This window comes from Fukomys damarensis, unplaced genomic scaffold (assembly GCF_012274545.1).
Source record: "Fukomys damarensis isolate Sample0158 unplaced genomic scaffold, DMR_v1.0_HiC HiC_scaffold_24, whole genome shotgun sequence".
Classification (NCBI taxonomy): Eukaryota; Metazoa; Chordata; class Mammalia; order Rodentia; family Bathyergidae; genus Fukomys; species Fukomys damarensis.
Window position 1 is genome coordinate 28,221,553 of NW_022900936.1, and position 15,731 is coordinate 28,237,283.

The following is a 15,731-nucleotide window of genomic DNA, read 5'->3' on the forward strand; positions in this document are numbered from 1 at the left end:
TATATATATAATGTGTTGTATATTTATATGTATATGTATGTATGTAATGGATATTTGAATAGACATAAGTATAAGAATTTTCACTTTAATTATAATGTTTATTTGGAAAGTATATATAATTATGCCTGTCTTATTGGTTTGGGTAATTATTTACTAAAAATAAGACTACATTTCTAAGAGTGATTTGGGAATACAAAGTTTCTAATGTTTTTAATAAAATTTTGCATAGCCTTAGTCTATATTTTGCATATAATTATTTCTATCCTTTGGTTCCTATGAAGAGAATAATTCCAGTGGCACAGTAAGAATTATATCTGCTGTGCTTCTTTTCCTCATTACTTTCAACTAGATTAAAAACAAAACAACAACAAAAAACCCTACCTAAAACAAAGAAATAATTGTGTTTTCATAGCAGATTTTTCTTTTTGCATTCTAAATTGAAAACATGTTCTTTGCTATTAGAAGTTTTTAAACTGCTTCTTTTAAACTGCTTCTAAATGAGGGAATATTTGGGTAAGAATCCGAGTAATTATGTTTATGATGTTAATTATTTTAAGTATCACTAAGTTTAAAAGAGTATATCAGGTTAGATCACAACTGCAAGAGAGTAAATTGACTTTTTCTGGGAAAAGGGAGAGACAGAGTATGCCATATTTATTTCTGAGTCCTCAGATTACTTGTCACTACTCGTGTCCATATCTATCTCCCTCAGAGGCTGTGAATTCTGTGAATCCAGAGGATATGTGTTTTCAGAGCAGAGTGTCAACTGTGAAATACTCATCAAGTAACTGTCTCAGGAAGTGATCCTATCAGTTGTTTTATAAGCTTTTATTTTTATTTCATAAGCACAAAGGATTCACTTGCTATCACAGGGTGTTGTTCCTTCTACTGTTCTTATGCTTATGTTGTTCTTAATTACATGAGATAAGAGTGTTGGAGAAAGGTTAGGCTTAATGTAATCAGATCATGTTGGGTGGGGGGCCAGTTGCACCAGAAATTGTATCTTATTTTCATATAATATTTTAAATTTGCTAAATATACATGTTAAATTATGACACTAATAGTATTTAATTCCAGATCTGTTGGGATTTCAGAGGAGGAATATATGCTCCAGCTCAAATGTCTAGACATGAGTTCGGCTTAGGTGGTTAATCCAAAGCACATGACATTTGAACTGGAAAACCAGCAACTGCTCCAAGACTAAAATTAAAGCAATAATATAAGTAGTGTCTTCTTTCTAAAACAGGAATGCTATTATGAAGGCTAGGCAAAAATAATAAAAAAAAAAAAAAAACCCAAAAAACAGTTGTCCCACAAAAGAAAATAACAGTGAGTCATTTTGTGAAAAATGATTTTGTGGATATTTTTACTTGTTTGTTTTAATGTTTTGTTCAAAGATGAAAAGAATCCTAGATTCTTAATGTCACTGGGATTGAAAAAAAAAAAAGTTTTTTAAATAACTTAGCAGCAAAACCCACCAAAGAAAATTCCTCAAAATTTGGTTAGATGGAGTTTTCTTGGTTTTGTCTTATTTTATAAATTGAATAGATATTGATCATTTCCCTTAAAATTTTTGGTTAAAATACCAGTTTGGAAGTCACATATGGGTCATTTTTTTGTATATCTCTTTTTTAATAAAGAGAAGTTTTATCAATGCATATTTCTACAATTTTCAAAGTGCTGTCACCTAAATTACTCATTTGATTATTTGTGTCCTTGAGATATAGGCATTATCTGAAAAATTAAGTATCCCGAGTCTCAGAAAGTTCAAGAGACTGAGCTGTAATTTAAATGGAAGCCCATGACTAGAAGTATGAGGTTCTCTTCATTTTTACACTTTTTTCTTTGGAAAATTCTTTTCCATTCATGTATCAAAAATAAGAATTTTTAAATGTTGTAGAAACCCTTGGATTTATGGCCAGACTCTAATGATAATCAACTCAAAAAACATATTTCTTATAATCAGATTATTAATGAAACCAGTAAGAAGCATGTGGTTTAACTGCAAAGTGATTGCCTGTCCAAAAATGAGCTCCAAAAGTTAGTGGTATAGAACATAGATCCAAAACCCATCTGTGTTCTTTTAATGTACTGTTCAGCATTTTCATTTTTGCTTCCATGTGTGACAACAAATTTCCTCTCCCCCAAAATGCCAGAGTGCACAAAATTAAGTCTAAATATTTAGTTATTAATAGGCTATTACGATATACTAGTTGAAGGCGGTGCTCACTGGAGTGAACAAGGCAATGTTGTGCCGTAAACATTAGCTTCATAAAGTCCCTAAAACACTTAATTAATGAAAACCAAACATGGATAAAACCAATTTACCCTGATTTACAGACTCCCTTCATCTGGAAACAGCTGCTTAATGTTCTTCTTAAAAACACAGCTTGCTTCTTTCAGTATTAACAAGCTATTATTGTGAGTTATGTCTTTCTTTCAGTATATAAATTCACTTAAAGCAAATGCAGAGAAGTTTATAAAATGTAAGCTTAATGTTGTTTTAACATATGTTGCAAGAATTTTTTTGAACTTTGACAGTTTTGATGAAAGGCATCTCCCTTTGGCTCTCATAAATTTAACTTTTTGCCGCTTGGATGACTTATTTTGTAATGTTAGAACAACTGTTTTAAAAAAAATTATGTCAGTTGGAACCAATGTGGTAATATGGATGAGAACCGAGAGACAATGAGCTTCCACGTTAGACCCAAAAGTATTTTTTCTTAACATATCTTCATACAAATTCTAACTCTTGAAAATCTCTGGTTAGAAAGTGACCAGATGGGGAAGGAATTCCCTTTATTGACACTCATTTGAAAGGTTGAAATTAGCTACATATAGAAAATACACACACTCAGGCCAGGGATTTAACTCAGTGGTTCCTCTGCCTGCTTCGCAAGTTCAAGGACCCAAGTTCGATCCCTGGAACAAAGAAAACAAAAAACAAAAAACAAAAAAACAAAAAAACAACAACAACAACAAAAGGAAATACAGACACTCATATCCATCAACTTCATAAAGTATTCTAGCTTGGGAATTGTAAATGTAGAAAAATAATCTTTCATTCCACACTACTTTAATTGAAGTTCTGCATTCTAACATAATTAAACAAACATTTTAATGTAATAGTCATTGATTTGCTGCCTTTACTTACAAAATTAAAAAAAGATGCTGCAACTAGAAAATGAATGTTAGAAATTAAAAAATAGCTTTTGTTTATAGCATATGACAGTTGGATAAAGAAAATTTTAAAGCTGAAATAAATATCTGCATCCTGACCTTTTCGATTTCGTTTTTCCTCCACAACTTTCCTGAAATTAGATAATTTTGTTTTTTCATTAATCCTTACATTTTACTTGAGAGTGAAATATGTTAAGTTTAGAGATTTTTGGAATGTCATATTAAACTCTGACATGGGATGTTAATCTGAAAAAGTGCTGTGATAATTTACAATTAAGCCAAGCATTTCCAAAAACAAGGAAAGACATTTAAAAATTGTAAATTTAAAAGAGCTGGTCAGGGATTTAGCTCAGTGGTTCCAGCTCCTGCCTGAAAGTGCAAGGACCCAAGTTTGATCCCTGGTACAAAAAAAAAAAAAAAAAAAAAAAAAAAAAAAAAAAAAAAAAGCTAAAAATAATTTTTTTTTCCTTGAAACTACAACAATTGTAAAACTTCTGTAGGATTATATAGTAAATGTAGAAGAGAAAATGTTTCATTTTTTTATTTTACATTTATATGTATATCATTTTTCATGCATTTATCATAAGTTTACACGTGTAAAAAAGACTTAATAGGAAACTCAATTCAAAATCTCACACTGTGATTTTAAAAAGCTGCTGTCAAATACATGAAGAGATAAGAATGTTGATATCTCAAGAGGAGAACTCCTGCTGGGCACACACTTGTAATCCCAGCACTCAGGAAACTGAGGCAGAAGGATTGTCATGAATTTGCATCTAGCCTGAACTATATAGTGAGTTCAAAGCTAGCCTGAACTCTTCGAGTGAAAAACAATTTCTATTTAATATTTGATAATGAGTATAAACTTTCACATGCATTTTATTTGTTTGTGTTTGTTTTGTTTGAGACATGGTCTCACTATGCAGTTGAGACTGACCTGGAACTCACTATGTAGCCCAGGCTGGTCTTGAATTCACAGCGATCTTCCTGCCTCAGCCTCCAGAGTGCTGGGGTTCCAGGCGTACACCATCACACCCAGCTCACATGCATTTTAAACAGACAGACATTCTAGCTTTATTGTGTTAATCTCTCTCTCTCTCTCTCTCTCTCTCTCTCTCTCTCTCTCTCTCTCTCATGCTTCTTTGAGCCACAAGAAGATTTTACACTCTATCCTCTCTCTCCAGAAATCAAACTCTGTCTGCAGAAGGCAGAGCTCATGTCATCTTCAGAGAAACCATCTCCCTAACTGGATTTGGTCATCTTTTTCTCCAATAAATTTCCTACTTTCAGTGCATCTCATTCATAAAACTGTCTTTTGCTTATTTTTATGATTTTGATTTGAACATGGTTTGAGTGATTGTAAGATGAGACCAACCATTCCCTCCGACACTAAGCACCAGGAGGACAGAAACTGACTCTCTCATTACCCCCTGTTTTATCTTCAGAGCTTAGCAGATTTCCAGGTCCCTAATAATAGGGACTCAAAAAACTGTGTTTTGAGTGAGAGAAGGTGTTAGTGAAGGAATGAGCGATGAGAGTTGAAATCTCTGTAAATGGCACATTACATGCAAAAATAAAAAAAAAAAAAGATTTGTTAACAGTAACCTGTCATGTAGAGGTACAAGATCCCAATAATGAATGTAACTGTACTGTATCCCTAAAATGTACCAGTAAACTCAAAGTTGAAAAAAAAAGGTGAATCTGGATTAACTCTGTAGATATCACATATATTATGAGGCATTTAAACCAATGGAGAGAGTTGTTCCATTCTTTGTCTTAGAATCCGTGTAGGAGTGATGTTACTCTTGGATAGCAGAGATTACTAGAAGCAGGGAGGTGAGTGAAAAAGCATAGGATCGGCCCAGGATTGGGCTCAGGGGTTCTGCGGGCGTGGGGCGAGAGCGGAGGGGACTGACCTGAGGCCGTCCCACATTCTTCCCGCGGTTTCAGATGCCCTTTTCTCTGCTTCAGGTGGATCGCCAGCCCCAGTTTATTCAAGGCTACCGTGTACTGTATCGTCAGACTTCGGGACTGCAAGCTACATCGTCGTGGCAGAATTTGGATGCCAAAGTCCCCACAGAGCGAAGTGCTGTCTTAGCCAATCTGAAAAAGGGGGTGACTTATGAAATTAAAGTTCGACCCTATTTTAATGAATTCCAAGGAATGGATAGTGAATCTAAAACCGTCCGTACTACCGAAGAAGGTCAGTGTCCAGAATTCTACGGTGAAGCAAACGTACACCACGATTAAACCGGTTTCTGTCATAGGTCTAGTTTGTCATCTTCCTACGATGACTAGGAGAGCAGCTAAAAGTGAACACAAGACCTGTCGTTTTCCCCTCATACTTGAGTATTCTACAGAATCTGACCCCCCCAGGACTAAAAAAGGAGAAGAAAATGACTCTGAGTTTGAATTTTTTAAACATTCACTCCAAATCTTACATCCCATTATGCCTGTATTCCCATGTTTACGTGTAGATTTAGCTCATTTGGCATCAGTAAAGGACAGGCTGTAGAAAACTCAAGAACATGAGGTTTTCAGGGTGATGATTGATATTGGTTTCAAGCAATCCATTTTTTAGTGTCTTCTTTGCTAAATGAGAGCCTTATAATGTTGTCACCAGAGTATACGAGTGAGGTGTTGCTGGGTGTGGTGGTTCACACCTGTAATCCCAGTACTCTGGGGAGCTGAAGCAGGAGGATCATGACTCAGTGCCTCAGAGAGACCGTGTCTCAAAATAAAAAATAAAAGGAGGTGGCTATGTAGTTCTTTGTGAAGGTCCCGTGTTCAATTTCCAGTAACAAGCACACAAAAAAGTGAGACAGCAGAGAAAATCACCCCTCGCTCTGCTTTGTACTAATTTTGTGTGTATACTTTGTAAACAAAGCCTTTTCTTGTGTGTTCTACCCATAGGCCAAAGGATGGACAGGGAGGCAATATATTCTGCACAAAATTATTTAAGATTGTTGATAAGAAAATGTATGTAGCTTACACATGCTAGCGTGTAGATAATCACATTTGACCAAAATAATTTTAAATTATACATTCCTTAATTATGACATAGAGCAAAACATTGTCTTCACATTGCTTTCCAGTATGTTGTACTGGCAGGGGTGGGAGTGCATATTTTTGAATATGTCATTAGATTACATGAGGATATGTAAACAGAAAAAATTACTGAAAAAGCTACAGTTAAATTTTACCTTATGTTCCAAATTGGTACTGCCAGGGAGCGGGAGGATGGCTTTAATACAGGAGGTTATGTTTGAAGCCTTTTTCCAAAAATCAATTTCAGCTCAGTCAGACTTTTCCTCTGGATTGGACATTTGTCATCAGTCAGTATACATTCATCTCTGGTTTCTGTGGCCTTGAGAACTCAGCTGGGGGGGCTATGTCTGGAAATGAGGAGCAGTGATTTGGGTCCTTTCACATGTGTAGGAAGAAGCTGAGTACTGAAATAATTGACCTGTCAGGAAGCAGGCGCGGTGCTCTGGCAAGTCCACAGCAAGGAGAACAAAAAGCCAGCTTCAAAAGTGTTATTTTGTTTAGTGCAGTCTACTTAATAACTACAACACTGGCAAACAAGTGGTCAGATTTATGTCATCATTCCATATTTTGGAGCAGTAATTATCACATAGAAGAATGGTAATGAATAAAATGTATCAGCGTGTACCTCGGTAGGTTCTGTATTACAATGTAAATGTGGTCATATCTCGATGAAATATGTCATGACAAACTCATGAACATGGGAGACCTTATAAAAGGCCTTTAGAGAAAACAGTGTATTTGGGATATTTTCAAGGGACTAAACTATGCTATGAAAGCATTGATGGTTTTGTGTAAAAATATTTTAATGACACAAAATTGATTGCTTTAACTTACAAGGAGGATTTTGTATGGTATTCTGTTTTACTCTCTCTGATTTAAATGCAGAGGCTGATTCCAAATGAATAGTATTTTAAGCAAAATGAGTATTTCTTAGCTATTAGGAGGACCTGGTGGAAGACACTGCAGTCTAAAATCGGGAATTGCTTCTCACTCATCTTGTCTCAGTATGGTTGTAATTAGTTATAGGAGAAACTATTAAAGAAGGAAATTACTGTGGGTGATCAAAATCTGCCCATTTCACATTTGACCCAACATGAACCTGTTTTCATTTTTCTCATCAGACTCCCTTGCTCATCCATCTAAAATAAGTTTTAAATCTTAAATTATGGGTCAGTTTATAACAATCAATTATTTTTCCTGTATGAAAAGGATTGCTTTTCTTTGTTAGCAAAATTTATAGCTGTGTTTCTATTTTTATTTAGTAAATACAAATGAAAACAATACAAAAAAGGATTGGTCAATAATGGCACCATTATTGGTAAAACTGGGGCATATGTCCTCTCAGAATATTTTTTGTTGGAAACAATGTCTTGTTGTTATTATTGTTTTGTTTTTTTAGAAATAGCCTATTAGTGTTTAAATAATCAAAGTTCAAGAATCAGATATATCTGGGTTCAAATTCTGACTTGATGTTTGACTTAGATAATTTTTTTTGCTGTAGCCTGTTTCCTCATCTGTAAAACTGAGAGGAGCTCTTTTTACCTCTGGAGAATAGTATGAGAATTAAAACTGACCCTTAGCTTTGCGGTGCCCCAAATTAAAAACATTCATTAGAATGTTACCTTTTAAATTTATTATTGAATTATATCTGGGTTCAAATTCTGACTTGATGTTTGACTTAGATAATTTTTTTTGCTGTAGCCTGTTTCCTCATCTGTAAAACTGAGAGGAGCTCTTTTTACCTCTGGAGAATAGTATGAGAATTAAAACTGACCCTTAGCTTTGCGGTGCCCCAAATTAAAAACATTCATTAGAATGTTACCTTTTAAATTTATTATTGAATATATATATATATATATATATATATATATTACAATACCTGTTACATTTGCTTTTCAATGTGCATTGAATTTAAAGGCTATATTTGCAAAAACTGTCACTGTTTAACACCATCAACTACCAGACACTACTAGTCAGAACTCCTAGAAGCCAGAATCTCATATTTCACGTCTTTATATTCATGTTCTGTAAACAACATAATGCACAGGAAGACATACAGTTGATGTTTATTCTAATTGTTTCCTATGCAGCCCCAAGTGCCCCTCCACAATCCGTTACTGTGCTAACAGTCGGAAGCCACAATAGCACAAGTATTAGTGTTTCCTGGGATCCTCCTCCACCAGACCACCAGAATGGAATTATCCAAGAATACAAGGTAGGACCTGGTTAATAGGAAGGAAGGCTCACAGACAAAGTTGCCTGGACAGATTGTCTCTAAAGTTCCTCTTGATCAGTTTAAGGGTAAAGTGACTCTCTCTTTGTGTCACAGGCAAGGAAATAAATGCACAGGGAAGTAGACATAAAACTCAGATGGACAGTTAAACCGTAACATTGAATGATTTTTCTGTAGAGCATATCATACTTCAGAAACTCAAGAATTTAGAGAAGTTAGGATTGGGGTAGATAGGCTGTGAAGCTTCCACTGAGAAGCTGACTGTCATTATTATTGGAATTCTGGTAAGAGACTTTAGAGGAGCCATTTTGTTTGTCGGGTGGTGACAGGGATTGAACTCGGGTCCTTGTGCTTGCAAAGCAGCGGGTGGAACCACTGAGCTAAACTCCTGGCCCTAGAGCAGCCATTTTAAGAGTGGGATCTCACAAGAAACAAACAAAAAATACTTTCAGATTAAGAGAGGCAAGACTGTTGTAGAGATAGGAGGTACCATTGGTAACTCCCAATCTTTGTGCTGTTTTTATCTATTTATTATTTTGTAAAAATATTTCCCTTGGGGGAAGAAGGTAGACAATGAAATAACAATTGAAAAAATTTTAACAAAAACATAGTCGTCTCATTTTCACCTAGTGAATATGTTGTTGTTTAGAAACAGCATATATCCATTGTTTCATCAACATTACTGATGTATAAGTCACAGGAAATATCTCAAAGTAAGATTTTGCTTAATCATGATGTGGTTAGATTAATCCTTACACTAAACTTTGAATAAATTTAAAGCTATGATTTTTGCTTTTAAAAATATTTGTAGAATTCTGAAAATAACTTACTAGATCGATCTAATACAACAGGAGGCTAGATGCCCTACCTTACCTTAGAAATCCACACGTATTGATAATTGGTATGTGAAATTAAGTTTAATAATCCCACTTAAATTTGAGGGTTGAACTTTATATCTGAAAAACTACACATTAAATAGATTTTATTAATTTATAAGTCAAATTACTGAAGCAAATGGGTGGAGTCAGTCTATAAATGTTTATTTTGAAATTATTCCATCAAGTATAAATAAACATGGTATATTAGTCAGTTTACTTTCTGCTGGACATAATACCTGACACTTGTAGCTTAGAGGAGGAGGGATTTAATTTGGCCTACAGTGTAAAGGGATTCGGTCCATGATTGACTGGCCCCAATGCAGGACCATCATGATGTCAGGGAATGGTGGAACGAGCCTGTATAGCTCTTGGTGGCTAAAAATCAGAGTGAAGAAAACACAACAGAGAGAAAGGAGCCTGGAACCATATACAGTATGCAAGGTAATGCCTTAGTAACCCACCCAGACTCAGAAGTGTATTTTCCTAATCATCTAGGCGGTTTCCAAACCAATCAAGTTGATGATTAAATTTAACCTTATTGTCACTAGTATAAGAATAAATGCCTTTATGATAGCATAGCTATATAGATCATAAAGTTTTGCAAGTGTTACATGTTTGTACAGTAAAGAATTAACCCTTATGTGGTGTGTTTTAATGAGGTTAGGAATTCACATTTTACCACCCAAGACAAAATATCATAAACTTCCATTTAGGTAATTGTTTATTTTAATCCTGAGTTTGATCCCTTTGATCCCTGGTACCAAAAAAAAAAAAAACCTGATTTTCTTTTGTTTTGTTTTGTTTTGTTTTGTTTTGGATTTTTTTTTCCTTTTTAATGAGTTTATTGGTGCAATCTAGGTATACAATACAGTTACATTCATTACTGGGATCCTGTACCTTCACATGACAGGTCTTGTTTCTCATTTTTTCCCCTTGTCCCTGCCCTCCCTTCACCCCCACCCCCTCCCCATTTACAAACACTTTATTTCCATTTTTTCATTTTCTTATATATTTTTCTATTCCCTTGTTCCCTTTCCCCGACCCTTCCCACTTTCCCTACACCTTTAGCCCTTTCCTTTCTATTTCACACTATTAATTATGCCATTAGGATCTTGTGTACTATTATAGTTTTTCACACCAGAGAAACTATTCCGTATTTACACATGTGTGACTTATTTATTTCACTTAGGAGTGTATCCTCAATATGTACGCATTTTCCTACGAGTGATTCTAATTTCTCATTCTTTATGGCTGAGTAGTATTCCATTTTATAGAAAAACCACACCTTCTTTATCCAGTTTCCAACAGATGGGCAAATGATTTTATTTTCTTACATGATTAAATTTTTATAAATTATAAAATTTCTCATTTATCATAAGCCTGTCATGTTTTGTTACCAAAGTGTATGTTTAGGTGAGGACTAAATAGTTCCCTATTAAGAACAAAGATATCATCTATAAATAAAAGAAACATGATTATCAGGAATTACTTTGCTGAAAGAATTTCAGGAAATTTTCTGCTTCAGAAGTGATCCTTATAAGTTCCTACACATATGTCCCCCTGTAGATAATAAATTATACAATATAAATACAAATATACCCAGGGGAATTATTTTTATATTCATTTTATAGGAAGTAAATTCCTATGTCCCTGAAGAAAATACACCCTAAATTTTATTTTTACTTGGAATGAGAACCTAGATGCTTTAACAACAGTATTTAAAGATGTTCCTTCACTGTGTTCTACTGTGTACCTATTTACATCTGTATAGATATGTTTTGATTTAAGATTTACTAGTGTAAAAAAATTATTGGCTTTAATTTTTTTCATCTTTAATCAAGTTTATTGATAGATTTTTAGGGATACAGTACAGTTACATTCATTGTTGGGATCTTTGGCTTTCATTTTAATTGAGTCAATATCTATAATTTAGATCAATGAATCTTGTTAACTGCTCCTTTATAAGTTTATATTTTCTTACATGCAATACATATTACTCAGATCTGCACACATGTACTTAGATATTATAATTCATAATCATTGTACAGTAGATGCCATGCACAACAAATTTTGATAAATAAAGCAGAGAAATTTATGTTTTAGTTCATACCAAAAAGCTATTTGCAAGCAGAGCCCATTTTCACAGGTTCTTAAGGACTCAGTGTGCATTTTAAGTCACTCATTATGAGTATTCAGTGCTGACAGATATAAAAGGACATGACGCAGTTTGACCTTCTCTTACTGCTCTGTAGTTAACACACACATATATTATATGAGTTTTAAGCTTTAGGCAATGTTATTTGCAAACACTTTCCTAAGCCCAGAAGATGGATTGGACACTAAATGTATTGCTCAATTAGAGTCTAATTCCTAGAAAAGACATTTCGTATTTATTTGTTTTCATTTTCCATTTCTGTAGATCTGGTGTCTGGGAAATGAAACTCGATTCCATATCAACAAGACTGTGGATGCAGCCATTCGATCTGTAATCATCGGTGGATTATTCCCAGGGATTCAATACCGGGTAGAGGTTGCAGCTAGTACCAGTGCAGGGGTCGGAGTAAAAAGTGACCCACAGCCAATAATAATTGGTGAGTATCAATCTGTAGGACCTATATGGTCAGTACTTTAGTATCAGTCAATTGACACCAAGGTAGATTTTAAAGAAATCTTTATCTTAACCATGGATATGTAGTTATGAGTGATAGGGGGCACACATCAAAAATGAGTTAACTGACTAGGATTTCCTATAAAAATAACTGGTACAATTGCTTGTATTCTTAAATGTCCCCTGAATTTTACAACTGCAGTCACTGAGTTTAAATACGAAAGGTGGTTTAAAAAGTGTTTTTAATCTATACTTCCATTAGTAAATTTGTTGTCATTCAAATATAGAAAATGAACTAGAGAGTACATTAAATCTAAAACTATATGCTTCTTTTTATTCAGAAAAATGTCAAAAATTAACTAGCAACAAGCCCCCCCCAAAAATGCTTTTAAGTTCAAATACACTATCCCAAAGAAGAAATTTATATTAAATCTACCATCATTGCATAAAATTGTCCCTTATTACCATAGATTATGTTTGTCTGTTCTTAAAATATATATAAGTGGAATTGTATAGAATATGATATTTTGTGTCTGGTTTCTTTCACCACATTTAGTTTTTTTTTTTTTGAGATTCACCCATGGATGTATTAGGCAGTTCATGTGTTTTATTGCTGAGTGTTATTCGATTCTATGAATATGCCATACTTGGTTTATCTGATATTTTCTCATTTCTTTGAGGGAAATACATATGAGTAGAATTTCTGGGTAATAGTATGGTATAGTTTGACCTTAGAAAGAACTGCTGAGCCGTTTTTAAATTGTAAAATTTTATACTCCCAACAGAAAGAAAAAGGATTTCCAGTTTCAATATGTTATCAAGCACTTTTCACATAGCTAGTGTTTGTGATTTTAGCAATTCTAGTAGATCTGAGAAGTAATTCCTTGTGAAGTGAAGTTAATGATGTTGCACAACTTCACATGTGCTTATTGGCTATTCATGCATTTACTTTTGTAAACTGCTTTTGTTTTTTTAATATTGAATTGCTTATACATTATGGATACAAATTCTTTTATATATGTTATTTTTCCTAGTACATGGTTTCCTTATGCATTTTCTTTTTAGTGTCTTTTAATGGCCTGCATGATTTTCTTTTCTTCCAGACTTACAGCTTTATTGTTTGCCAGTAGATAGTGAGGGCATGTTCCTATATTTTCTTCTAGAAGCTTTATAGTTTTAACTTTTATAATTAAGTGTATACAAGGTCCTGAGTTTGATCCCCAGTTCCAAAAAAAAAATTAAGTGTATAATTCATCTAAAAATATCTGCATGTGGTTCAAGGATTGGGGCTTGTGCATTTATTTGCACATGTATATTGAATTATAAAGGCACCATTTATTGAAAACACTTTTCCTTTAGGTAATCCTGTATGCATGGATCCATTTCTGAATCCCCTATTTTATATTTGCTTATAAGCCAAACCACATGGTCTTGATTACTGTAGCCTATAGTACCTCTTGAAATCAGGTAATACAAATACTCCATCATTTTCTTCTGCAAAATTGTTTTGACTAATACAGACCTTCTGCCTTTCCATATATAGGACTTGTAAAATAAGTTTGTCAATTTCTATGAAAATATGGTGAAAATGTGAGTATGTAGTGACTCTACGTATCAAAATGGGTAAACATTGTAATAAGGAGCCTTACTATGTAGCAACATGGTATGCATTTTCTTTCTTTTATTTTTGGAACCGGGGATCAAATTTGGGACCTTGTGCTTAAGAGGCAGTCGGCAGAACCACTGAGCTAAATCCCCTGCCCTGATATGCACTTTCTTATTCAAATCTTATTTACTATTTGCAATAGTATTTTTAACAATAATATTTTATAGTTTTCAGTGTTTGAACTGCATGTTTTGTTAAGTATTTCCCAAATATTTGATTCTTTTTGTACTGTAATAAATGAACTTTACAAAGTGCCTTTCCAAATGTTTCATATTATTATATACATATTTAGCATTTTATATGTTGTGACTTTAAAACTTCTCTTATTCATTTTATAGTTGTGAAATTATTCTTCTGAGTAAATTCAGATCATTGTGTTCCTTCTCTTCTCTCTCTCTCTCTCTCTCTCTCTCTCTCTCTCTCTCTCCCTCTCTAAGTTGACACAGTGAACTATACTGAATAGTTTACAAAAGTAAATCAACTGCATTCTTGGGATAAATCCCACTTGGACATGACTTATCTTTTTTACAGATGTTGCTCTACTTGATTTACTAACATTTAGTAAAGAATTTTACATTCCTGCTTATGAAGGATATTAGTTGGTAGTGTTTTGGGTTTGTTTGTTTTTGTCTTTCCTTCTAGTGTCTTTAGATTCAGGTTTTAGTTTCAGAGTGGTTGGCTTTATAAGGTCAGGGTGAATAGTTCTTCCTCCTCTACATTGTTTCAGAATTTTTTTGTGACTGAACTGCCTTAAATATTTCTTAGAAATCAGTACTGATATCTATGCCTGGAACTTTTGAATGTGAGTGTGTGTGTGTGTGTGTGTGTGTGTGTGTGTGTGTGTGTGTGTGTTTAATGAACATAGATCTATTTAGAATTTTTAAATTTCTTCTATTGGTTATTGTAAGTGGATTTTTAATTTTTGTTCACTAATAAATTGGTCAGGTTGACCTACATCATTTACTTTATCATCATAAGGCTATTTAGAGCATTCCCTTATGATCATTATAATTTCTTCAGGATGTATAATTATGTCATCTATTTTATTTTTAAATTCTGGAAATTTATGCACTCTTTCTCATCCCTCTTTCTGGCTTTCCTCCTTGTTGCTGTCTCCCTTTTTTCTCTCTTTCTTATCCCTTCTATTCTATCAATTTTTAAATCCTTCTAATGTATAAAATTTGTTTTATTTCTTTAACTAATTGATTTTTACTGTTTCTTCTACTTACTTTTATTTTGGTACTTAATATCAAATTTAATGAATGTTTTGGGTCTTGTTTTCTGGCATGCCTATTTTAAAGATGTAAATTTGTCTTAAAAAATTTCTTGAGGTGAATCATACAAATTGTTATATGTTTTGCTTATCACTTAGTTTTGAGTACTTTCCTTAAGAATTTCTGTTACTGTTGTTTTGTATTTTTTGCTGTTTTTTTTTAATTTTTATAGGTGTTTTCTAGAAGTGTATTGTTTAATATCCAAATGTTTGGAGGTTTTCCAGATATCTTTTTTACTGATTTCTAACATAATACCTATGATGGCAGAAAATATACTTGTGTGAATTTTGTCATTTAAACAGAGTCACTTTATGGCTCAATATATGGTCTTGGTGAATGATTTTTGTGTACTTGTAAATTATATATTTCCTTTTGTTTCATAAATGTCAAGTAAAATTAGTTGATAATATTATGCAGGTCCCTATTGCTTTTCTGTTTATCTTTTCTTTGAAATACTAATAACAAGTCTGGAGACATAATCCAATTATAGATGTGTGTATTTCTTCTTCCCATCCCTACCATTTGCTATACTAGTTTTACTACCTTGTTTTAAATGAATACAGTTTAAGAATATTACATTTTCTAATCCTAGCACTCAGGAGGCTGAGGCAGGAGGATCGCTGTGAGCTCGAGATGAGCCTGGGCTACATAGTGAGTTCCAGGTCAGTCTCAACTACATAGTGATACTCTGTCTCAAAAAACAAACAAACAAACAAACATAAAAACAAGAATATTACCTTTTCTTAATTAACTTACCCTTCATCATTATGAAAATTCATTTTACCATAAAATTCCTTGTCCTGAAATTAACTCCAATATTAATATAGAATCATCATCTTATATA

At 33.5% G+C, this 15,731-nt stretch overlaps 1 protein-coding gene across 12 annotated transcripts in view; it reads left to right on the top strand.

The window, feature by feature from the left end:
• The window catches only part of Robo2 (roundabout guidance receptor 2), a 1,584,609-nt gene that overhangs the window by 1,491,478 nt on the left and 77,400 nt on the right, over nt 1-15,731 (top strand). For all 12 annotated transcript variants that reach the window (XM_010645674.3, XM_010645673.3, XM_033768136.1 and 9 more), the window contains 3 exons: nt 5,152-5,383; nt 8,319-8,443; nt 11,759-11,930. In XM_010645674.3, the coding sequence (XP_010643976.1) occupies nt 5,152-5,383; nt 8,319-8,443; nt 11,759-11,930 (529 nt within the window). The remainder of the gene's footprint in view (nt 1-5,151; nt 5,384-8,318; nt 8,444-11,758; nt 11,931-15,731) is intronic.